A 25,994-nucleotide genomic window follows, 5' to 3' on the forward strand; every position below is an offset into this window, starting at 1 on the left:
CTTCCAAATTTATTTTTTCCCCTCTTGTTTAATTTGTGGTATGGTTACTGCTATTGGCATAATGTTTAGGACCTTGGTTTATTAGGTTGTTACTGTTATTGGCATAATCAAGATGTATTGCATCCATACATGCACCTTTCCCCGGTACAGTACAGCTCAATACACACAATTGTTAAGGGGATGCAGACCAGAGAAAGACTTTCGTCTTGTTTACAATCAGGGACTCCCATTTTCAATTCATCAGGACATGCATGACATACAGATAGACAGTACTGCTACATCTACACATTTGAGTATATACATTTGACGAAGAAACTGTACATTGGATGAGGTTGGTAGGTGGAGGGTAACTGTACATTGGATGAGGTTGGTAGGGGGTGGGCGGTGGAGGGTAACATTGGATTACCTTACTTGGTCCCAAGATGCTGAACGTGTTTTCGTTGTACTGTGTGATGACAATACATTTGAATCTAATCTTATTTACCCGTACGTTACTATTGGCCACTCGTGTTATGAAACTAAATGCCCAGTGATTAATATCTCACGTTGTCACTTGTTTCAGAAACTGGGTTTGGACATTTACGGGGGCCAGTTTCGAATAGCGGTCTCCGAATTGCAGTGCTCCTTGAGAGTGGTTTTGAAAGTGGGTAGTGAATCACATTCCTTTACAGCTGTGGGTAGGGCGTTTCACATTGATGTGGCATAATTACGAAACGTGTTTAGTCCCTTGTTTGAGCAGAATCTGGGTTGAACATGATTTGTGGAGCTCCCTCTGGTGTCGTGGTAATGACATTTGGGACATGGGTAATCTTGGTAGTGTATCTTGTAGACGAGGCCCATTGCAAGCTGCTGTACTCTGTCGTCTACTCTAAGCCATCCTAGGATGTCGAAATGGGCAGGGGTGAGGTGGGTTCTAGGATTAAGGTCAAGCAGTAGTCTGACCTGTTTGTTTTGTGATGTTTGTAGTCTTTGTTTTGTGCCTTTGAGGTGCAAGCATAGTCATACCCTTGAATGAGTGCTCCTGTTAGTCTTCAGGGTATTCTTGCTTACCAGAGAGGAGATCTGGTGGTTTGTGTTGAATCACACACTCTTGACAACAGTGCAGATCACAACCTGCTGAAGGACTTGGAAACGGGTGCTTCTTTTCGGCGCATATCCGTGTTCCAGTCCCCATCAGAATTTTTTCTACATCTTCAACCCCAGCTAAACACCCATCCAGTGTATCATAAAAGCCACTCTGTTCTGGTGGTCTGTAGATTGTGCTGACTAGTACAGTCTTAGCCCTTTCGAACAAAACTTCAACCTATACTGTTTCAATTGATTCAGGTCAGTACGGTTAATGCATTTGGTCTCTGTGTATGTACATGCAGACATCACCTCCATACCTGTTCTATTTTTGACGATTGACTACTCTTCAAGATGAGCAACGTTAAGGAGGTGAGCTCATTTTTATATGCGCTATAGAAAAGTGAACGTAAAAAATGAAATGGCCGTGTACGTGTCAAGGCTAAGAGTTTGTTTTTCTCTTTCCAGAACGTGTCCCGGTTACCTGTCATGTCTGCCAAAAGGACCCTGGTGGCCACCAACACTGACCCCCAACCAGCTAATGTTAGTTGGGAGTGAGACTATAATATATAGACGTACAAACACCTGTGTGGGGACTTTTTATATCTGTTAAAGTCGTCATACATGGATTCCACCATAATGTATCTAGTACCAGTTATGTTATTACTATATCTTATCTTATCAAACCTTTATTTAAACTATAAAGGCAACTGGGGTTTCCATCTACGGTCAAGTCGAGTGTACTACAGAAATAAGCACATCAAATCACATGGCATATAAAATCTATTGCTGCTGTATTGTTCAAAACTGTTTTAATTTTGTTTCTGCAGAAGAGGATGCGCAAGGAGCCTACAGCCAGTGTCGCCCCTGTGGCGTCTAACAAGCCGCGTATTTGTAAGTCAACCTAAGATTTTCTCAACTATTTTGAGTTCCTTCGTCTTTCCCTTAGTTCTCTTCTGCTTGTTTTGATGCTGTGAAGCCAGAGAATTGAGATTTTGGACATCACATTCTTACTGCGAGTGCTGATCTAGAGTTGGTTCCAACTTCCAACCTTGTTACCTTAACTACGGTCATGTCGTGAATTTCCCCTGTGCACTGACCCAAGACCAGCACTCTTTGTGTGCTTTGTCGACGTAGTCGTAGACCCAGGTTGTTGTGCACAAAGAACCACTCGGCGTGTCTTGATTTCCTCTGTCTTGCAGTACAACTTGTGAACAGAAATGTGAACTCCTCTCCTCTCCTTGTCTCGTGTAGCCAAGCCGGTCCGGCCTCCACGCGCTGCTGCCGTCGTTGCCGGTCCTTCCGGGGGTGAGATGACATCAGACTCTTGTGTAATGTTTTGAATGTGTGGCGGGTCGGGTTCCACATCCGTCCCTGGTTTTGTTCATGTAGATTATAGTGAGCGGGCCCAATCACAATTATTACACGAATCAATGATTTCTCCCACCCCTACTGAAACGTGTGACCCAGATGTCCTGGTCACAGAAGGATAACTATTATGCGTGTCTACTTTGCTTAGAACTAGGGCTGCAACTTAACGATTATTTTGGTAGTCGACTATCTGTCGATTTCTGTCACACCCTCCATCTCTGCTTCCTGTGGGTGCGGCTCTTGGCAGACTTCTTAGCTTAACATAACAGACCGACAGTAAGTTTGGGGGAACTAATGGGATAACTGGTGGGGTTGCAACAAAAGTGCAACTAGGGCTAAAAACACAATGAAATAATAATAAATAAAATATCCTTCTTAGCTTAACATCCCAGTGAACTAATGGGATAACTGGGGAAGTTGTTTGCTCCTGACAAGAGTCTCAAAGTCTGGGGTGATGGTAGACAAAGCAACTCTGAGGTCATGCTCAATGTCCAATCTGTTCCTCTGCTTTGTCTTCAGCTGGACCAGAGCTGAGAAGCTACTTTCACAAAGATGGGTAGTGCAAAAAAAATAAAATCTGCGTCGACGAGTTTGTATGATCGTCGTCAATTATGTAGACTAATCATTGCAGCCCTACTTATAACACAAGTGAGCTGGACGCTCTTTCCATCAGACTTGATGGTAACTCTGTAGGACTGTCTTTGTCACTTTTAGAGTAACATAGGTCTGAACTTGAGTTGTAGAAAAACTTGTTACTCATGTCTTTCTGTAGTAGTTGGTGGTATTTCTGAAAACACACTGGGTCCATAGCCCGAAGTCTTGTGTAGTACATGTAAAAATTTTATAAGTCTGTTCGGAAATGAGTGATTGGGAGCGATTTTGGTTATAAAAAAACTAGGCTGCAGAAAACGTTTTCCTCATTGACTCTAATGCATTCTGCGGAAATTTCTCTTCCCGTTTGCGCTCATGACTTTTCACCTAGATCTCTGATTCCAGACTCATTGGTTACAACTAGGGATGGGCATTTTATTAAAAAAAATATCCAGTTGATCGCATGATGTACTCGAGTAGTGATAGATTACTCTTGTCTTCTCTCCTCCTACAGCAAGTTGTTGACGCACACACGCTGCTCGCAGTGCCCTCATTGCCCCTCCCCCTCACAGACCCATCTGTCAACATTCGCTCTGAAGATAGTGTGGTACCTTGACTGGCATATTGGTTATGAAATGCCGTCAATGGTACCACAATACAACATCACTGAAGCATTAAACAAAATGGCCCAGTAAACTTTCACTTTAGTTTAATACACAGCATTGTCTAATGTTATCTAGCTGGCTAGCTACTGATCATAACATCATTGGCGTTTGGTTTTTGCAGCTGTTGGCTACCTAGCAACTGTAGCTAACTAATACGGGCTATGCTGGCTGGTTACCTTAATTCGGAATGGAGTGGAGCTAACTAACTGTACAAATCGTGATTGTTGGCTGAGACTATTTTGTACGGCTGGCTGTTGTGGATTCGGGTAGCTAGCTGGCTGGCAGTTCATAGTGCAGTAGCTGGCTGGCTGTTGTTGGCTGAAAGATCGCATTTTCTCATAGCCGTGAGTAATCTGTCAATCGATTACTCATGCCCATCCCTATAGTTACAACCCTGTCCAATAATTTTCAAGATCGCCAAATGATCGGCAGAGGCTCGGGAGTGGTATTTGAAAAAATAGTCTGCCGTGTACTTCGGCGCACACCTCTCATATCGGCATGTAACTCGAGAACCGCTTAACGGATTTTGGCAATCGACGGGCAACAAATGGGGATTTAATTCGATCTATATATTGTATTAAAAATATGCACACCCGAGCCGCTAGAGGTCGGCAAAGTGGCACGTCGTGCCAGTGTGCAAATCGTCCTCAAGAGGGGCCAGGCCGTTGCATGTTAAGAGGTTAATCTGTAGAAGACATTTGTAGGCTGGATCATCTACAGCACAGAATTTACACATGTACCATTTGGCGATTGCACTAGGGCCATTTTGTGGTTTAGATGAGATTCAGATTAATTGTTCAACCCTAATTAATTGATGGGATGGTGTAATTTATCTTCAGCCACGGGTGTTGGTGGTGCGGCCGGGGGGGCCACCCGCAGGCCATCCTGGGACCTGAAGGGCAAGGTCACAGACATGGAGCTGAAGATCCGGACCTACAAGGGGAAAATGGGCTCTCTCACGGAGGCGAACGAGAAGCTGATGGCTTCTACGGCCCAGACCTTGCAGATGGTCATCAAAACGGAGCTAGATGTTAAACTACTCCAGACCCAACTTGGGTAAACATCTGCATTTTGTAGTTTATTTTCACATTAGATTCACATGTATTATCATTATACAGCAGTACAACAACAAAGTGTGGCATCCAACCAGAGTGCAAATGTAACCGTAAAGTGCAATAGTAATATAGAATGTACAGGTGATTAAACTGAGTATAAAATATATAAATTGGTGCTAATCTGATGTATTTACAGTTGTAGTATTAATATGTATAAATAAAGACACTATGGTAGTAAGTCATACTGACCAGCAGCGTAACTAGTAAATATATTAGGGATGGGTGTGAATAATCGATTACTTAATGGGGCTCAGTTTCAACGTAACTTAAGTGGTTTTTGAGGGTGCTCTATTCTTTAAATATTTTTTTTTAGATTTAGTTACCACCAAGTACCGGTTTGTGTGAAACGGAAAACTCTCTGAAATCCTGCGAGGTGTGAATAGTTGCAGGGAGCGATGGAGCATGGATAGTATACCTGTTGGGTGTGAAACGTCTGCTAGCTTAGCATTATCCAAACGATAACGGCGGTTGGCGTTTGTGCGAAGATAGGGATAATCTGTTAACGGCAGCTGGTGTGGTCCTTGTCCTCTTTCAGTCACAAAGAGGAGGAGCTACAGTCTCTGTTGGGGGTGAGGGGAGATGCTTCCAGCTGCAGACCTTCAGACCAGCGCTTACAAGCCCCGCACATACAAGCACCGCACATAGCAACCCCTCGCTTCCATTGGCTGATTTTGGTGACGTGATTTTGGGTCACGTTGCACGTTGCACTGCGGGATTGATTGATTGATTGATTGATTGAAAACTTTATGGTGACGTGATTTTGGGTCACGTTGCACGTTGCACTGCGGGATTGATTGATTGATTGATTGAAAACTTTATTAACAGATTGCCGTATGATTTGGGTCACGTTGCACTGCGGGATTGATTGATTGATTGATTCATTGATTCATTGATTGATTGATTGATTGATTGAAAACTTTATTAACTGATTGATTGATTGATTTGATTGAAAACTTTATTAACAGATTGCCGAATGGGTACACGTGACCACAGGCCCTGATTGATTGATTGAAAACTTTATTAACAGATTGTAGAATGGGTACACGTGACCTGACCGATTGATTGATTGAAAACTTTATTAACAGATTGCAGAATGCAGTACAGCTCAATACACACAATTGTTAAGGGGATGCAGACCATGCAGTACTGTTACATTTGTGACATACAGTAAATATATACAAGGGGGAGGGAACTGTACATTTATGATGAATTGAAAATGGGGGACCCTGATGTAAACAAGACGGAAGTCTTTCTCTGGTCTGCATCCCCTTAACAATTGTGTGTATTGAGCTGTACTGCAGATATATTTCAATTGCCTTACTTATTTACATAAGTATTATAGGCCTACAGCAGTATTGTACAGACAGTCTGTGTGAAGTCTGTGTGGTTATCCAGCTGCACAAAGGCAGAGCAAGAGGCTCTACAGAGGGTGGTGAAGGCGGCAGGCAGGATTGTCGGGACTCCTCTATCAAACATCACCTCCGTCTTCACCTCCCGCTGCCTCCACCGCTCCAAGTGTATCATCAAGGACCAGTCTCACCCAGCACATCACCTCTTTCAGCTCCTTCCCTCAGGGAGGAGATACCGGTCCATACATGCCAAGAGTTAAAGATTTAAGAACAGCTTTTTCCCCCAAGCAGTCAGACTGTTAAACGCTCATTGACTGTCCCCTCACGTGCACCATGCACTTACCTGGACTTGATAATCACTGTTACCACTCATCATGCACTTTATTTAAAATATTCTGTTATGTACAGTGTTATATGTGTTTCATGTATGTATATATTGTACTACGGTCTGTGGGAGCTCCCCTGAAATTTCACTCACGGTCATATAAGAGTTTTAATGTAGAAGGTTTTATTAATGAAATGTTGGGTATAAACTGGGAGGAGGTATGTTGTGAGGATGACCCAGAGGTTGCACTGGACTTATTTATGTCAGAAACAAATCAGCCCCATGGATAGATAGTAGCTTTTAATGAATGAGAGACATACTGTAGCCAAAAAAGCATCAGTGTGTTCCAGTTCTGCAGATGACAGACAAAAGTACCGTTCCTTACGTAATCAAGTCACAAAGTTAAATAAGGTGAGAAAAAGGGAATATTTTAAACCATGGTTATATGATGTGAGAAATGATGGTAAAAATCTATGGAATGTTTTAAATCAAATTATGGGTAGAAAATCCAATGTCTGTACACCTTTTGTTGAGTCATATGGAATTGTCCTAACCAAACCATGTGATATTGCCAACCATTTTAATGATTTTTATGCAAGTAAGATATCTCAGCTCAGGCAGGGAATGCACATCTCAAACAATACAAAATCAAATGACATAATTAAGAATATCATAATGAAAGATAAAGGGTGTACATTTGATTTTCAACAGGTTGAGGTTAGTGATATTGAAAGGTTACTCCAGGCTCTACCTGACAGCAAGTTAGCTGGCACAGACAACTTGGATAGTAAATTATTGAGAATTACTGCTACGATCATAGCAAGTCCAGTGTCATATTATTAATAGATGTATACAACGTATATGTACATTACATTTTCTATATTAGGTCTGGAGTTGCCCTCATTAAAAACTGATTTGGAGTCTTTGGGTAAAGGAGTAACCTTAGCCTCCTTCCATATCTTTGGACATAGTCCCACTTGTATACATCTATTAATAATATGACACTGGACTTGCTATGATCGTAGCAGTAATTCTCAATAATTTACTATCCAAGTTGTCTGTGCCAGCTAACTTGCTGTCAGGTAGAGCCTGGAGTAACCTTTCAATATCACTAACCTCAACCTGTTGAAAATCAAATGTACACCCTTTATCTTTCATTATGATATTCTTAATTATGTCATTTGATTTTGTATTGTTTGAGATGTGCATTCCCTGCCTGAGCTGAGATATCTTACTTGCATAAAAATCATTAAAATGGTTGGCAATATCACATGGTTTGGTTAGGACAATTCCATATGACTCAACAAAAGGTGTACAGACATTGGATTTTCTACCCATAATTTGATTTAAAACATTCCATAGATTTTTACCATCATTTCTCACATCATATAACCATGGTTTAAAATATTCCCTTTTTCTCACCTTATTTAACTTTGTGACTTGATTACGTAAGGAACGGTACTTTTGTCTGTCATCTGCAGAACTGGAACACACTGATGCTTTTTTGGCTACAGTATGTCTCTCTCATTCATTAAAATTCATTAAAAGCTACTATCTATCCATGGGGCTGATTTGTTTCTGACATAAATAAGTCCAGTGCAACCTCTGGGTCATCCTCACAACATACCTCCTCCCAGTTTATACCCAACATTTCATTAATAAAACCTTCTACATTAAAACTCTTATATGACCGTGAGTGAAATTTCAGGGGAGCTCCCACAGACCGTAGTACAATATATACATACATGAAACACATATAACACTGTACATAACAGAATATTTTAAATAAAGTGCATGATGAGTGGTAACAGTGATTATCAAGTCCAGGTAAGTGCATGGTGCACGTGAGGGGACAGTCAATGAGCGTTTAACAGTCTGACTGCTTGGGGGAAAAAGCTGTTCTTAAATCTTTAACTCTTGGCATGTATGGACCGGTATCTCCTCCCTGAGGGAAGGAGCTGAAAGAGGTGATGTGCTGGGTGAGACTGGTCCTTGATGATACACTTGGAGCGGTGGAGGCAGCGGGAGGTGAAGACGGAGGTGATGTTTGATAGAGGAGTCCCGACAATCCTGCCTGCCGCCTTCACCACCCTCTGTAGAGCCTCTTGCTCTGCCTTTGTGCAGCTGGATAACCACACAGACTTCACACAGACTGTCTGTACAATACTGCTGTAGGCCTATAATACTTATGTAAATAAGTAAGGCAATTGAAATATATCTGCAGTACAGCTCAATACACACAATTGTTAAGGGGATGCAGACCAGAGAAAGACTTCCGTCTTGTTTACATCAGGGTCCCCCATTTTCAATTCATCATAAATGTACAGTTCCCTCCCCCTTGTATATATTTACTGTATGTCACAAATGTAACAGTACTGCATGGTCTGCATCCCCTTAACAATTGTGTGTATTGAGCTGTACTGCATTCTGCAATCTGTTAATAAAGTTTTCAATCAATCAATCAATCAATCAATCAATCAATCAATCAATCAATCGGTCACTGTACCCATTCTGCAATCTGTTAATAAAGTTTTCAATCAATCAATCAATCAATCAATCGGTCAGGTCACGTGTACCCATTCTACAATCTGTTAATAAAGTTTTCAATCAATCAATCAGGGCCTGTGGTCACGTGTACCCATTCGGCAATCTGTTAATAAAGTTTTCAATCAATCAATCAATCTGTTAATAAAGTTTTCAATCAATCAATCAATCAATCAATGAATCAATGAATCAATCAATCAATCAATCCCGCAGTGCAACGTGACCCAAATCATACGGCAATCTGTTAATAAAGTTTTCAATCAATCAATCAATCAATCCCGCAGTGCAACGTGCAACGTGACCCAAAATCACGTCACCATAAAGTTTTCAATCAATCAATCAATCAATCCCGCAGTGCAACGTGCAACGTGACCCAAAATCACGTCACCAAAATCAGCCAATGGAAGCGAGGGGTTGCTATGTGCGGTGCTTGTATGTGCGGGGCTTGTAAGCGCTGGTCTGAAGGTCTGCAGCTGGATACTATTGGAGTGAGGGAGCAGCTGCAGCAGGTGACCGGGGAAAGGGAGGAGCTTCAGCGAGGCAAGGCCAGCCTGAGGGAGATGCTTCCAGCTGCAGCTCCGGAGACCAGCGCTTACAAGCCCCGCACATACAAGCACCGCACATAGCAACCCCTCGCTTCCATTGGCTGATTTTGGTGACGTGATTTGGGTCCCACCCAATGGCTGAAGTTCTGCAGACGCCTCTCTGATTGGTTGGGCTCCATTTCTGCAGCCCCCTCTTTGATTGGTTGAGCGAAGCCCCTCTCTGATTGGTTTAGCTCGCCATGCGGTAAAATGCGGATGTTAATGTTATCATCTCAAGAAGATACAAATAAATATACTACCAGATTCGCGTTTATAACGTTATTTCGCGTGACTTCGCGGTTTATTCATAACGTTATGCACATTTCACAACACAGCCAGCTGTCAGAAACTGTACATTGTAACGTTATATGTTTATTCACGTAACGTTATTTCACGTGACGCGTTCAACTTGTTTACACTCCCCACTTACTGAAACTGTACCATGACGCACTCCCCACTTAACCCAGTTAATGCCTTAACTAGACAGTTAACAATATAACATTTAGATTAATTAACCCAGTTAATGCCTTAACTAGACAGTTAACAATATAACATTTAGATTAACACAGTTAATGCCTAACTAGACAGTTAACAATATAACATTTAGATAGAGAGGCTGGTGGTCAAGTCAAGAGTTTTATTTGTCACAAGTTGTTTATTTGCATACACGTTTATGGGACAGTTTTCTACACCTGACTGAACGGTCTGGGGACAAATGATTAAGGTGGGGTTACAATGATATCAAGGATGAATATGAAAAAGGGGATCTGATCTGATGGTACTTGTACTTTATAATGTGTTATATATGTATGTACATGGATTTTATGTCCGGATGGTATATCTATGGAATGGTCACTGTCTCTATCACACTCTCATATGTGCATGTTTAGCCGCATACAAGTATCTAGGATACACATATTCGTATGTGTACATAATAGGTTTACACACACTCATATGCACAAGGCTAAGTTATACATGTCAGGGGCACACATACATGCACATACTCACTTATAGGAAATAGGCATACACACACCTACATATACACATAGTTGAGGTATAGGCTCTCACTGACACATATGGGGGATATACATGTACATAGGAGACACACACATACGTAGCTGAGACGCACATATATATGCACACCTGAGATATACACTCACATAGGGGGCGGAGGCACACATGGATACGAGACACACACAAGAGATAGGAGTACAGTCGCATACCTGGAAGATGCACACACACACACATGTGAGGCATGTACACATGCTTACGTACACAGCCCTCACCCAACCCACCCAACCCCACCCCACCAACCTCCTCCAATGTACAGTTTCTACGCCAAATGTATATACACTCCTTTTCTGGACACTTTTGTATCACAAACAGTACTGTATTTGCAAATCTGATATGTCATAAATGTATAGATGTAGCAGTACTGTCTATCTGTATGTCATGTATGTCATATATGTTATGATGAATTGAAAATGGGGGACCCTGATGTAAACAAGATGAAAGTCTTTCTCTGGTCTGCATCCCCTTAACAATTGTATGTATTGAGATGTACTGTACTGTACCCATTCTGCAATCTGTTAATAAACTTTTCAATCAATCAATCAATCAATTCAATCAATCAATCAATCAATACACGTACCCACATACATATGTTGGAGACACACATGCATGCATGCTATCATGCACACCTACATGTGTCTGGGACGCTTTCTCTCACATGCAATATGGAGAAGGGTGGCATCCCGATAGAGGATGCAGCACATACCTGCTCGCAGGTAGATCGGTCTACATGCAAAGTATATATATCAGGGATGTATACGCACAATGTATAGTATAGTATTTTTCTTTTTTTCGTAAGTCTTTTTTATTTTCCATGTCAGTTGTACCCATTCTGCAATCTGTTAATAAACTTTTCAATCAATCAATCAATCAATTCAATCAATCAATCAATCAATACACGTACCCACATACATATGTTGGAGACACACATGCATGCATGCTATCATGCACACCTACATGTGTCTGGGACGCTTACCGAACACTGTGACCTCATTTTCTTCTTCTAAATTCATGCTATATTATGTTATTATGTTATTTGATACGCTCCAGAGACTGTGCTAGACAAGATAGTAACAGTAAGAAGCATTTTGTATGAAAGTATTCTGTACTTCTGTATGACAACTATTAAAGAACTTGAACTTGAACTTGAGTTGTTAATGTATTTGTATGAGTCCTTTACATGTTTTGTATGTTCTTACAAAAAAGAAAAAGGCAAATCTTGGAAGTTGCATATGGTGATGTGGAAAGAGATGTTTTGAATATTGGAGAGATTTGTGCAAAAAATATCAAAAAAAAAAAAAAAATTAAATGCGGGTGGTCGTGCCCGCAAAGATGTGCATAATACAATAGTAATAACATATAATAGAATCCAATAGAACGACATTGTGCAATAAAACAAGTAAACAGAGTAGGGCATATCGGTATATGTACATAAGTTATTTACAGAGCATGGTAGGACATGCTAGGTCCTGTGGTAGTGCAATATTAGCTACGGATGAGGCACTGGGTCTTTATGTACATGCTATATTGGTGGTCAATGTCACTTCGGATTGCTACGACACATCTCTACTGCTTGTGACAGGCTGTGGTGCGTTCCAGACTTTACTCCTGTTGGGAAACTATAGCGATGGTCTGTGCTCACCACACTTTTCTTCGGCCTCCCCGCAGCGAGCCGTCGTCGACCCCCGAGCTTCATTTTACGACGGGCAACAGAGGTGGGTTGAGCCGCTATACTTGGCCCAGCACGGTTAGCGACTCGCCTGAGTGCGTGTGCACGTTTTGATGCATGGCTGATACCAGAGCGGCCGAAGGTGTGTAGCGCTGACAGCAGCTTGGAGGGATTCCCCTTCAGCTGATTGAAGGTCTTTATCATGGCTTTATCATCACCACCCTCTGTAGAGCCTCTTGCTCTGCCTTTGTGCAGCTGGATAACCACACAGACTTCACACAGACTGTCTGTACAATACTGCTGTAGGCCTATAATACTTATGTAAATAAGTAAGGCAATTGAAATATATCTGCAGTACAGCTCAATACACACAATTGTTAAGGGGATGCAGACCAGAGAAAGACTTCCGTCTTGTTTACATCAGGGTCCCCCATTTTCAATTCATCATAAATGTACAGTTCCCTCCCCCTTGTATATATTTACTGTATGTCACAAATGTAACAGTACTGCATGGTCTGCATCCCCTTAACAATTGTGTGTATTGAGCTGTACTGCATTCTGCAATCTGTTAATAAAGTTTTCAATCAATCAATCAATCAATCAATCAATCAATCAATCAATCAATCGGTCACTGTACCCATTCTGCAATCTGTTAATAAAGTTTTCAATCAATCAATCAATCAATCAATCGGTCAGGTCACGTGTACCCATTCTACAATCTGTTAATAAAGTTTTCAATCAATCAATCAGGGCCTGTGGTCACGTGTACCCATTCGGCAATCTGTTAATAAAGTTTTCAATCAATCAATCAATCTGTTAATAAAGTTTTCAATCAATCAATCAATGAATCAATGAATCAATGAATCAATCAATCAATCAATCAATCAATCAATCAATCCCGCAGTGCAACGTGACCCAAATCATACGGCAATCTGTTAATAAAGTTTTCAATCAATCAATCAATCAATCCCGCAGTGCAACGTGCAACGTGACCCAAAATCACGTGACCAAAATCAGCCAATGGAAGCGAGGGGTTGCTATGTGCGGGCTTGTATGTGCGGGGCTTGTAAGCGCTGGTCTCCGGAGCTGCAGCTGGGTACTATTGGCCTGAGGGAGCAACACCGGGTCCTTCAGACCCTAATAGACAGCCTGGAGACAGAGCTCCAACATGTCAAGGTACATACTTGTCCTTATCTGTCCTATTCCATGTGGCTATTCATGTGTTCCCTGTGTTCACATGAATTTCTGTGCTGAAACGTGTTATTTATAAACTAATGCTCCTATTCAAATTGAGCCGATGACTTGCTTACAGCACAACATATAGGATGCATTGTGTTGCAGGGTGTCTGGCTGTCTGCGGTGTATTAAAGTATTGCATTTATAATTCTCAATTTAAGGCCTTTAAAGGTATTCGTAATGTTGTGCAATTGGTATTCCATTTAACTCTCTGTGGTATTAAAAAGGTATTACAATTCTTACATTTAACTTGTTGAAATCCGCAAATACCCTGTTCTATTCTGTCCTTTTCAGTCTGGACTGTTGTACCCATCACTAATAATAATGATGGTAATAAAAAAGTCAAGTCTGGCTTTATTTGTTTACGAACATCCTAGGAAACATGGTTTTTATTGGTTTCGAAAGCATGAAGACTCCGTCGGAAACGTGTATTTTAACCGGCTGTTTAAACCGGCTGTTTAAATCTCCCAGAACATGATTCACGCAAATGATCCAATTACAATATTTTATACAGAGTTAAGAAATTGTAAAAAAATCTTAAGGGACCCCCATCTCTCCCTCCAGACCCGGATGTCTGTTCAGAGCTCGACCTTGTCGGACTGCCAGGCCACTCTGGCCGACACGAAGGCGGTGGTCTGTTCCATGGAGGACACGATGGCCCACCAGAGGGACACGATCACCCAGCTGAGCGATGAGATCCTCACCAGTGAGATGGCACGCCGCTTCCTCCACAACACCGTCCAGGAGCTCAAGGCAGGTTCACAAGACTAACACTGTACAAAATGAGGTAGCGGGGTAGTGTAAATCTTTTGGTAATAAATGGATCAAATATGGTGTTAAAGAAGTGGTTCTCAACTGGTGGGTCGCAGGGCCATTTTGAGTGGGTCGCGGATGTGTCGTTAAAAAAAATAACTGGTAGTTTCCCCCCCCCCGGTAGTCCAGTTTCCCCCTCCCCATATGTTTTCAACAACCAAACGGGTGCCCGGCCCCTGACTAACCAGGTCTCTTGTCCCCTGCAGGGAAACATCAGGGTCTTTTGCAGAGTGCGCCCCCCAACGGCCGGGGGTCAGATGGACCACATCCAGCTGCCTGTCCATGACAACAAGGCCCTGACACTGGCCAAGACTGAGGAGGTGAGTCTCTACCCTGGCCAGCGCTTCAAATGTATTGTCGTCATGCAGTACAACGCAGAGAACAAATGAAAAGAGTACAAATGTGCAATAGTAATATACAATGTACAGATGATCAAACTGGTTATACAATATATACATTGGTACTACAGAGTAATAGTGCTAATCGGATGTATGTACAGAGTTGTAGTAACCTCTTAATAAAATAATTGCCTAAAAGTACATACCCAAGTAAATTGAAGATTGTTCCACTCCATTTGCATGTTTTTGGTATCTATGGACCTCGGGGAATGTATTCCCAGTGTCAGAAATATTGAGTCTGTTACTATGCTTCAGTAAATTGTAATGAACCAAAGGAGAATATAAATACATTTTTTTCATCTTTGACGGTGAATAACACCATGCTAACATTAAAAGTAAAAAATTGCCACTGAGCTCGTCCAGCGCCCTCTTGAGATGAAGTAAAAATCTAAGCAAATTAACAAAGGGCAGATGATATGTGGTATATATATAGTGTGTATACAGCACTATTGTACATGCTATCATACAGAGTTATATGGGTAGTTTAATCGGAGATAATAAATAAAGGGTGGTGTTCATGTGTGCATTATCTGGCATGTGGTGATTTCCATTTGAAGCCTCATCTTCCCCGTCTCCTCCTCAGTCTCACGTGGGCCGGACAGGAGACACCCAGAAGAGCTACAGCTTCAGCTTTGACCGGGTGTTCAGCCCCACGGCTTCCCAGCAGGAGGTACACACACATGACTTATCAAGACCATAATATACATTTCTTCTTCATTTTCATAATTTCATTGAGCTGCATTTAATACTTCCTGGAGTGTGTATCATAATGACATCACACATTCCAACTCTTTAAAGCCCTTAATCTGTGTTTTTTGTGTTTAACCATGTAATTAGGTTATATCCTGTTGGGTTTATTAATGGGAAATAAACTCTAGCAAAAAAAATTATGAATTGTGTATATATCAACATTTTTCATTTATGAATTATGTATATCAACAATTTTATTTTCCTATCTCCACCCATTTGCTAGGCTATATACTAGGGTTGGGCGAGTAATCCATTACTCAAGTACTTATCACCAAGTGCTCGTTTGTGCCACTGAAACAAATCTTACTCTGAAATCCTGCGAGGCGTGAGTTGTTGCAGGAAGAAACGCTAGTCGGCTGTGGAGCATCACAGCGAATTGTGAACACTTTGTTGTGTTAAACTAGTTTAGACTTACTAAAAGTTAAAATAGCGGGTTTTGTTTGTTTGCAGTTCCAAATTGTGCCAACATGTCGCCCACTTCATGTAGCGTTCATAGACTATTGATGCAGACATCTCTAATGAAACCACGATGACTAATAGGCCAATGCTCCGTTCCCTCAGGTGTTTGAGGAGATCTCTATTCTCTCGGCTGTATTCTGCTCCGTTCCCTCAGGTGTTTGAGGAGATCTCTATTCTCTCGGCTGTATTCTGCTCCGTTCCCTCAGGTGTTTGAGGAGATCTCTATTCTCTCGGCTGTATTCTGCTCCGTTCCCTCAGGTGTTTGAGGAGATCTCTATTCTCTCGGCTGTATTCTGCTCCGTTCCCTCAGGTGTTTGAGGAGATCTCTATTCTCTCGGCTGTATTCTGCTCCGTTCCCTCAGGTGTTTGAGGAGATCTCTATTCTCTCGGCTGTATTCTGCTCCGTTCCCTCAGGTGTTTGAGGAGATCTCTATTCTCTCGGCTGTATTCTGCTCCGTTCCCTCAGGTGTTTGAGGAGATCTCTATTCTCTCGGCTGTATTCTGCTCCGTTCCCTCAGGTGTTTGAGGAGATCTCTATTCTCTCGGCTGTATTCTGCTCCGTTCCCTCAGGTGTTTGAGGAGATCTCTTGTTTTCTGCTCCATTCCCTCAGGTATTTGAGGAGATATCTCAGCTGGTGCAGTCGGTGCTGGATGGCTACAATGTTTGCTGCTTCGCTTACGGTCCGACGGGCAGCGGGAAGACCTTCACCATGGAGGGAGGCGAGGCGGACGAGACCAGAGGAGTCATCCCCAGAGCCGTGCGGCAGGTCTTCAAGGTGGCCCGGAGCCTCGAGGAGCAGGGCTGGGAGGTCAGTTGAGGAGCTGGTTAGGTCTTTAAGACCACCTGGAGGAGCAGCGCTGGGAGGTCAGTTGAGGAGCTGGTTAGGTCTTTAAGACCACCTGGAGGAGCAGGGCTGGGAGGTCAGTTGAGGAGCTGGTTAGGTCTTTAAGACTACCTGGAGGAGCAGCGCTGGGAGGTCAGTTGATGAGCTGGTTAGGTCTTTAAGACCACCTGGAGGAGCAGGGCTGGGAGGTCGGTTGATGAGCTGGTTAGGTCTTTAAGACCACCTGGAGGAGCAGTGCTGGGTAGGTCTTTAAGACCACCTGGAGGAGCAGGGCTGGGAGGTCAGTTGAGGAGCTGGTTAGGTCTTTAAGACCACCTGGAGGAGCAGTGCTGGGAGGTCAGTTGATGAGCTGGTTAGGTCTTTAAGACTACCTGGAGGAGCAGCGCTGGGAGGTCAGTTGATGAGCTGGTTAGGTCTTTAAGACCACCTGGAGGAGCAGGGCTGGGAGGTCGGTTGATGAGCTGGTTAGGTCTTTAAGACCACCTGGAGGAGCAGTGCTGGGTAGGTCTTTAAGACCACCTGGAGGAGCAGGGCTGGGAGGTCAGTTGAGGAGCTGGTTAGGTCTTTAAGACCACCTGGAGGAGCAGTGCTGGGAGGTCAGTTGATGAGCTGGTTAGGTATTTAAGACCACCTGGAGGAGCAGCGCTGGGAGGTCAGTTGATGAGCTGGTTAGGTATTTAAGACCACCTGGAGGAGCAGTGCTGGGTAGGTCTTTAAGACCACCTGGAGGAGCAGGGCTCGGAGGTCAGTTGAGGAGCTGGTTAGGTCTTTAAGACCACCTGGAGGAGCAGCGCTCGGAGGTCAGTTGATGAGCTGGTTAGGTATTTAAGACCACCTGGAGGAGCAGTGCTGGGTAGGTCTTTAAGACCACCTGGAGGAGCAGGGCTCGGAGGTCAGTTGAGGAGCTGGTTAGGTCTTTAAGACTACCTGGAGGAGCAGGGCTCGGAGGTCAGTTGAGGAGCTGGTTAGGTCTTTAAGACTACCTGGAGGAGCAGCGCTGGGAGGTCAGTTGATGAGCTGGTTAGGTCTTTAAGACCACCTGTTAGAGAGCACCAACTCTTGTCTCCCTTGTATAGGTCCACAAGAATGTATGGCATGCCCTGAATGAACACATCAGAATTCAGGGCCAACACAGTAAATAACAGTTTATTGTACACTCGTTTAAGTCATTCATGGAATTTATAGATGCTGTTAATTTGGTTGCTGGTTGTAGGGATATATATAATCTGTGGCTTGCTTCTCATCCTATATAAAATATTGTCACCTACATGGCTAGATGATGATTATATAGATATTAATATTGGATGGTTGTAGGGCATACTATATATATTGGGTTGTAGGGCTATTTATATATTTCCAAAGGTAATTTGACTATAACGGTCCTCTACAACGCTCTCATGGGCCAGTAATTTATGAAGCCTTTCCAAGTGAAGACTAACTATCTTGGATGGATCGTTGGAGCTGGTTGACTTTGTCACAATCACTGATCCCAGATCACCTTAAATGTAAATAAGATGTGTAAAAGACCAGACTACTTTTCGTTAGGGCTGGGTGATCGATTTTCTAAAATAATCGAGAGTCCTTTATTTTACAAAAAGTGATGTTTGGTGAAAGTTAGATTTGCACTTTATTAATCCCAATAGGGAAATTCATTCTTGTTTGATGATCAAGAGGCATCTTTTAATTTTTTTAAGTAAAGTTTTGTGAAAAAGCAAGTTATTGCACTAATCAAGTGAAGATTGGTGAAAGTTAGGTTTGCACTTCAATCCCAATAGGGAAATTCATCTTGGTTTGATTTGTGTCAAATAAAAACAAAGGTTATTTGAATGATTTCCTTGGCGTTTCTAGTTTTCAAAAAAAAAATCGCCCAGCCTTTTCATTATTGTTTTTGTAACTGTCCCCCATGTTGTCGTCTTCAGTACCGCTTCACTGCCAGCTTTGTGGAGATCTATAACGAAGCCCTCCGCGACCTCCTCTACACCGGCAAGGCCAAGGAGAGGCCCGAGTGTGAGATCCGCAAGTCCGTCACCAACGAGATCTCCGTGACCAACCTCGACTACAGGAGCGTCACCACAGAGGACCAGGTACACGGATCTCGGAGGATGAAGGACCGGTTAATCCTTACACTGCCACACTACAGAAGGTTAACCCTTTACTATCACACTACCGTTGGTAGTGTGATGGTAAAGGGTTAACAGTTTGGTAGTGCGGCCGTGAAAGGGTTAACCTGTGTATTGTCGCAGTGAAAGGGTTAACCCAGGAAACTTGAGGCGTATATAAATATTCTTTATTGATCCCCTTGGGGAAATTCTGGCATCATGGCAGTAGGGGCGGTATGGGAAGGGTAATGGTAGAAAAACATAAAATTAGGAAAAAATGAAACTATATAATTAACTCTGAATATGAGAGAGAAATTGTAAACAATATTATTATATAATTAAATGGTATACACAAGAGGTACCCTAATTGGTATGTTTGTATTTTTATACCATGGACCATTATCCAGATTTAGTACATTGTGTGTATTTTGATTAGGGCTGTCCTCCATAAAGAAATAATTTTGAGTCCATTGATCGACAAGCTTGTAAAATTGTCTTTCCTACATGCTCCCTTTTCAAGAAATTACCAATTAAGCCCAACAGGCCCGGTACAGGGCAGAGATTCATATCGCGCCATAAATCGATCAATACGGAACGTATTTAATGTTGCGTAACTCTGTCAAAACGGCAATAAACGTGTGTATTTTCAGCACTAAATTTGTTTACCAATGATTTTAAGCCCTATACATAAGTAAATGGAAGACTTCATACTTCAAATTGCATGTGTCCGGATGGCAAAATTCAGCACGTATCTACAAAATCATCTGCCCTTTATTTATATTTCTTTGTACACCTGATCTCAAGAAGGTGCTGAATGAGCTCAGTCAGTGGCGTCTTTTTCACATCTGGTCAATGTTAGCATGGTGTCAAAGATGAGAGGGGGGAAAAAGAAAATGTATATTCTCCTTGTTAATATAGGCTTGAGTAAATTGTAATGAACCAGATGCAATATTTCTGACACTGGGAATTACATTCCCTGAGGTCCTTAGATGCCAAGAACATGCAAATTGACCTTATAGAAGTGGAGCAATCTTCCATTTACTTAGGTAGGTATTTATTTTTAGGTGAATTTTCTGAAAATATAGCTAGGTTAGGTTAAGGTTAATTGACTAAGAAGCTGTAGCCATAATTCCCTAAAAGGGGAGATTAAATGTAGTGTCGTCGTGCAGCACAAGTACAGTACAACGAAAATAAGTTTAGCATCCAACCAGAGTGCAAATGTAACTGTAAAGTGTGAATACAATGTACAGGTGATTCAACTGATGGTGCATTTATCCAAAGCACTTTACAATAAATAAATAAAAATCCTCTTTCACCCAAATTAGTACTACTGAGTAATGGTGCTAATGTCATGTACTGTATGTACAACAGATTTGTAGTATTAAATGTGTACAGGTATAAAGACACTGGTAAGTCATACTGGCCAGCAATGTAACTAGTAAGAGATATCTAGAGATGTGGTGAAAGGATTATATGCAGCAATGTACAGACTGATGTGGATATATATATTAGTGCTATATGCTGTCAATTGATTAAAATATTTAATCGCATTATTTTCTTATCTAATCAACATGAGTCAACAAATGCTTGCTTTATGCAGCCATTTAACACAAAAGGATGACCCTCATGCATTGCAAATGTGCATCAAATTCAAAACGGAGTGATGCACAAAATAACTTAAAAGAAAATAATAATTTAAAACTATGAATAAAGTGCATGAAATAATAGGGGAATGAAAATGTTAGGAACTTGTTACATTCACCCACACGGCGACTCACCCCCCCCCCCCCCCCCCGCCCCCCCTCTCTCTCACACACACTCTCCCAGCTCTTTCTCTCACCCCTTCCTCATCTCTCTCTCTCTCTATCTCTCACACACACTTTGAGTCAGAAACAAACATAGTATCACAGGGCTGTACAGTGCTACGAGGGCATAGCATATTGCCCTTAAAAATAGCCTGTGCTAGTAGAGAGAAATATTTGGGGGCACCCTTGCTAGTACTGATTAAAAAAGTTAATCGTGAGTTAAAAAAAATAGTGGCGTCAATGGAATCGTGCGTTAACTTTGACAGCCTTAATATATATAATCAGTATAAGTATATGGGTGGACTATAGTATGAGGTAGGTAGATGGGTATAAATTGATCCGTTTTGAGTCCATTTTACTCAAACTGAGTCCATTTGAGCCCAAGTGAGTACAATTTTACTCAGTTGGTTAAATGTACTCTGTTTGAGTAAAATTTTACATGTCCTTCTCACCCCCTCCTGTCTGCCAGGTGTACAACCTGATCGCTCTGGCCAATCGGAGCCGCTCCACAGCGAGGACCAACGTGAACCAGCACTCCTCCCGCTCGCACTCCATCTTCAAGCTGGACGTCGAGGGGCGGCATGTCGGCAGAGACGTCAAGTGCAAGTGTAAGTATCTATTTTATTTTGCACCATTTCAGCAAAACTGTAAATCGAAAACATTGACCATGACAAATTGTATATAAAGGTGCTGAGTAGAGGAAAGAGACCCAGACGGCGCTATACAGGGCCGCAAATTATCGGATAAAAAAAAAGGAAAGTGAAATAAGTTCATAAAACATTATAATAACCAACATTAATATTAGTCTAAACAAATTAACATGAAACTGTAAAACAAAGTGACATTAATGGTTTTATGAGGTTGAAGCTGAGCAATCTTTGTTGGATGAGGGTTTTGAATTCTAAATTGTACGACCTCTAAATCTTATACTGAACTGACCTAATGTTGTGCGGAAGAAATTATTATTATTTGATTGCCTTGTTGGATATGAATGAATACTGGAGTTTGATATGAAAACAATTATGGAAAACAATAGGAAATAAATCTAAATTAAAAGTGCAGTTGAACATAAATACATATCAAAGATTGATAGTATTTTAAGTTGCTTAAAAAGAGGAGCAGATGGTTCAAGGTGATTAGAAGTAGTGGCAAGCCTTATCCTTCATTTGACTACAGTGCTGCTACAGGTAATGATTATAGATATATTCTACGTAATTCAAACATCAAGGCCCTGGTTACTCATTATCGCATGTTATGTCATTAACAGGATTTATAAAAAAGTCAAAGTACAGTCATGGGCTACATTCACATGGCAAGCCTTGGTGCTCAATTTATTGCTCGGGTCAGATTCCAGTGTGAACTGGTCACTGCTCCTGAACTGACTCATGTGCAAATGAACAAAGAAGATGGGATGTAAACATGGTCAGCTAATTAAAACACATCTGACCTGTATCTGATTCAGTGAAAGTGGCACAATAGAAAATATCAGATTCCATGTCATTTGTGCTGTTCACTGTTTTGAAGAAGAGAAAAATAACCCTCTTACACTCTGCACTTATACTAACATACACTCAACACTAGCACCCAAGTCTTAACACTTTGATGAACATGGTTACTCAGCTGATAAGAGTTGTACCCTTCCTACTGACTTGTCGTACATAACTTGTAAGTCGCTTTGGATAAAAGCAGCCATAGTATCAGGCTGGAATGGCCACTTGGCACAAATGGAGCATAGTGTTTAATTTCCACTGGGGCTAAACGGGGTTTGCACTCTTGGTGCTTTAGTAACTTTAGACAACAGCATCTACCCAGTGGCTTTCCCTTTTATTCTGTTCCAAACTATTGCTATCAATGATTTTCACTGTATCTCGCTCTGTTTGTAGCCTCTCTGTGCCTGGTGGACTTGGCTGGCAGTGAGCGTGTGGACAAGAGTCTGTCGCAGGGGGACCGTTTCAAAGAGATGACGGCCATCAATGGCTCCCTCACCAACCTGGGCATGGTCATCCATGCCCTGACCAACAAGGTGAGACCACACCCTGCCCTGTACTGGGGTCAAGAGTTCCTGCCACCCCAGCATTTAAAACCCTGTACTGAGGTCGAGAGGTCCTGCCACCCCAGCATTTAAAACCCTGTACTGAGGTTGAGGGGTCCTGTACTGGGGTCGAGAGTTCCTGCCACACCAGCATTTAAAACCCTGTACTGAGGTCGAGAGGTCCTACCCCAGCATTTAAAACCCTGTACTGAGGTCGAGAGGTCCTACCCCAGCATTTAAAACCCTGTACTGAGGTCGAGAGGTCCTACCCCATCATTTAAAACCCTGTACTGAGGTTGAGGGGCCCTGTACTGGGGTTGAGAGTTCCTGCCACACCAGCATTTAAAACCCTGTACTGAGGTCGAGAGTTCCTTACCCCAGCATTTAAACGCTGGCCAAATCTGTTCTAAGTCTATTAATAAACTCTTGTCTTATTGGGAGTAGAGCACTGATTTATAATCAGCCTCGTCTTTAAAATAACCAATGACATGGCCAATCTAGTATCGGAGCTTGTACTCTGATACTGATTGAGAATTTTCTTCGGTAAGAAGAGATTCATGATTATGATTTCAATGTCTATTTTCCTCAATTTATCCAAGACTACCCTTAGTTGAGCCACAGTATTTGGTTGGAGATGATGATGAGGCGCAGCGGGAACGACCTGATTGGACCGTAGCTTTCTGTACTCTGGGTTCCTCCTCCTGGACTTCAGCCTGTTTTCTAACCAGCTGTCGGAACCACAGTGTTGTGGACTAGGTCTCTCAAAATGAGTTGTAAAAAAAGTCTACCTTCAGCCCAATAACCAACGCAGGAGATTGTGTTTGTGTATGCATGGAGTCATTGCATGCTTTATACATATTGATCTGTCAACAAATGACCTTTTGGTTAAAAGTAGGGATATTCGATATTGGCTTTTTTACCTATACCGATATTGTCCAACTCTTAATTTCCGATACCGATATCAACCAGGGTTGCAGGGTTCCCCCCCCCCCCCCAAAAAAACTGAATAATTTCAGGTAATTAACATTACATATCTCTTGTTGTGGAATTAACACAACACTTTGCATACTTTTGACAATAAATAAAATCTGAATTTGTTCTTACTTGCTTGCCTGGGTAAATAAAGGTTAAATAAATGAGTTTCTTTTTTGAATACCGATAATTTCCGATATCGCATTTTAATGCCAATATCGGCCGATAATATCAGACATCCCTAGTTAAAAGTATATCTCCTGTGATCATGTACATGGTAGTTCTACTTGAGTTGCATTAAGCTCTCGTCGGACCATCCTCACTTGAACATGTCGTCAGGCCTATAATGTCATCAGGCCTACATAAACACCTAGACTATCACTTATTTAAACTAAAACATTCACGTATCCAATTATCCACAAGTACGTTTCATAACTAGTTAGATTTGCCACCAATTTTTTTTGTGCTTCGTTTGTCTTACGTTTGTGGTCTTGTCTTTCAGGATAGCCATATTCCCTACAGGAGCAGCAAGCTGACCTACCTGCTGCAGGGCTGCTTGGGAGGGAACAGCAAGATGTAGGCTTCACTTACTTGACTTCTTTCAGTTTTGATGGACTCTTTATTTATTTTGACTCATGAATGCATACTAGGGATGGGCAGGAGTCATAGACGTAACTTTAGCAGAGGGGCTGGATATAGGAGGATGTTATTAAAGTGTGACAACTTGCGCCCGAGCCAGATTTCGGCTTCAGTGGCTAAACATTTATGGTGGTAATATTTTTAGCATGTTTTTGTTTATCCCTGTAACTGCTGTAAAATTAATAATAATTAAAAAAAAAATAACTTATTATTTCCCCTGCAGGCTGATGTTCGTCAACATCTCCCCGGAGCTGGACAGCTTTGGGGAAACTGTCAACTCTCTGCGATTTGCCAGCAACGTCAGTGACCTTCAGTTTGACTTTCTAATATGGAGTAGGGATTAGTTAGAATATTAGAATTTTTGAATAGTCTGACAGTCGCCACATTCGATTTTCATGTCTGAGTCGAATATTTTTATCTTAAATTCTTTAAAAAAAATGAGAAGCAAACCACCATTCTTCTTACTTAATTCATTTTTATATTTAGAGGCAGCCTAATTTATCTAAAAGATGCACATGCTACTGTTTCTGTTTTATTAAAACTGGTTGATGGGCCAATGCCATGCTGTTATTATAGGATACGATGGTGAATGGTGTCATTTTGATTTATTGTCCGTCAGCTGAGCTGATCAACGTTCTGAAGGATTATCTGAACTTCCGATTCTGAAGTGCCTATTTATGTGCAATACCCTTTGAGAAGCAGAAAATAACTATTTAATATAATAAAAATTCAAAAATTATTTTGGTTGTCATGCACATCCCTAATATGGAGAATTCGTCACATCATGCATTCCAGAGCTTGTAATCTGGCCATGTCTTGCAGTTTTTCTTTTCTTTTTTTGTATAGTTGTGAATTTGGCATTCTTTTGCTCTAAGAGGTATTAAAAGTCTTAAATGTAACTTGTTGAAACCTGCAGCTACGATGTTGACCTTTTAATAACAGTGTTTTTATTTTGTTACAGGTGAACAAGTGTCATTGGCACAGCCACAGCCACAGCCAACAAGTCGTTATCTGGCCAAGAGTCGACAGTCTCCCTTGCACCCCCCCCCCCCCCACGCACAACATTAAGGCATAGTGCTTCCACCCCCCTGTTTATGCTAATGTTGTTTATGTCTTACTCTTGTTTTTATATTTTTAATACTGTGTTTAGGATGTTTTTATATTTTTAATAGTGTTTAGGATGTTTTTATATTTTTAGATCTAGGACTGTGTGACGGCTAGCACCTAGGACTGCATTTTTTTTTTTATTTCATTGTAACAATGACTAAGAGCATTCTATATTGAGTTGAGTTGGGTTAGATAGGCCAACTGACCCCCGACCCAGAAGTTGAGTTGGGTTGAGCAGCCCAACTGATCTTCTTCTTCTTGGCCCCTTAACTCAAAGCGGAGCATAGGCCGACTCTTCTCCATCCAGCATGCTTTTGGCCCTATTCTCCGCCTTTCTGCCTCAGTGTCTCGCCTCCAGCTGTTTTTAATACTGTTTATATTAAGATCTAGGACTGTCGGCTAGCACCTACATTTCGTTGTAACAATGACAATAAAGAATCTTTTTGGCAGCATCCCCATTGTCTGTGCTGAAGGTTTGTTATGTTTGGTA

The 25,994-nt window shown here is 41.8% G+C and overlaps 1 protein-coding gene across 1 annotated transcript; it reads left to right on the forward strand.

Annotated features, from left to right (window-relative positions):
* Positions 1-1,419: 1,419 nt before the first annotated feature.
* LOC311226612 (carboxy-terminal kinesin 2-like) lies at positions 1,420-24,741 on the forward strand (the record flags this gene model as incomplete). Its single annotated transcript, XM_084312030.1, has 15 exons — positions 1,420-1,437; positions 1,534-1,608; positions 1,896-1,959; positions 2,320-2,373; positions 4,532-4,748; positions 5,343-5,376; positions 14,150-14,338; positions 14,605-14,718; positions 15,380-15,466; positions 16,617-16,814; positions 18,770-18,934; positions 21,224-21,362; positions 22,638-22,777; positions 24,261-24,334; positions 24,621-24,741. The coding sequence occupies 15 exons, from the start codon at positions 1,420-1,422 to the stop codon at positions 24,739-24,741; spliced, it is 1,689 nt and encodes a 562-aa protein (XP_084168156.1).
* Positions 24,742-25,994: the final 1,253 nt, after the last annotated feature.

The sequence above is a fragment of the Notolepis coatsorum genome (genome assembly GCF_963971535.1).
Source record: "Notolepis coatsorum genome assembly, chromosome: 4".
NCBI classification, from domain to species: Eukaryota; Metazoa; Chordata; class Actinopteri; order Aulopiformes; family Paralepididae; genus Notolepis; species Notolepis coatsorum.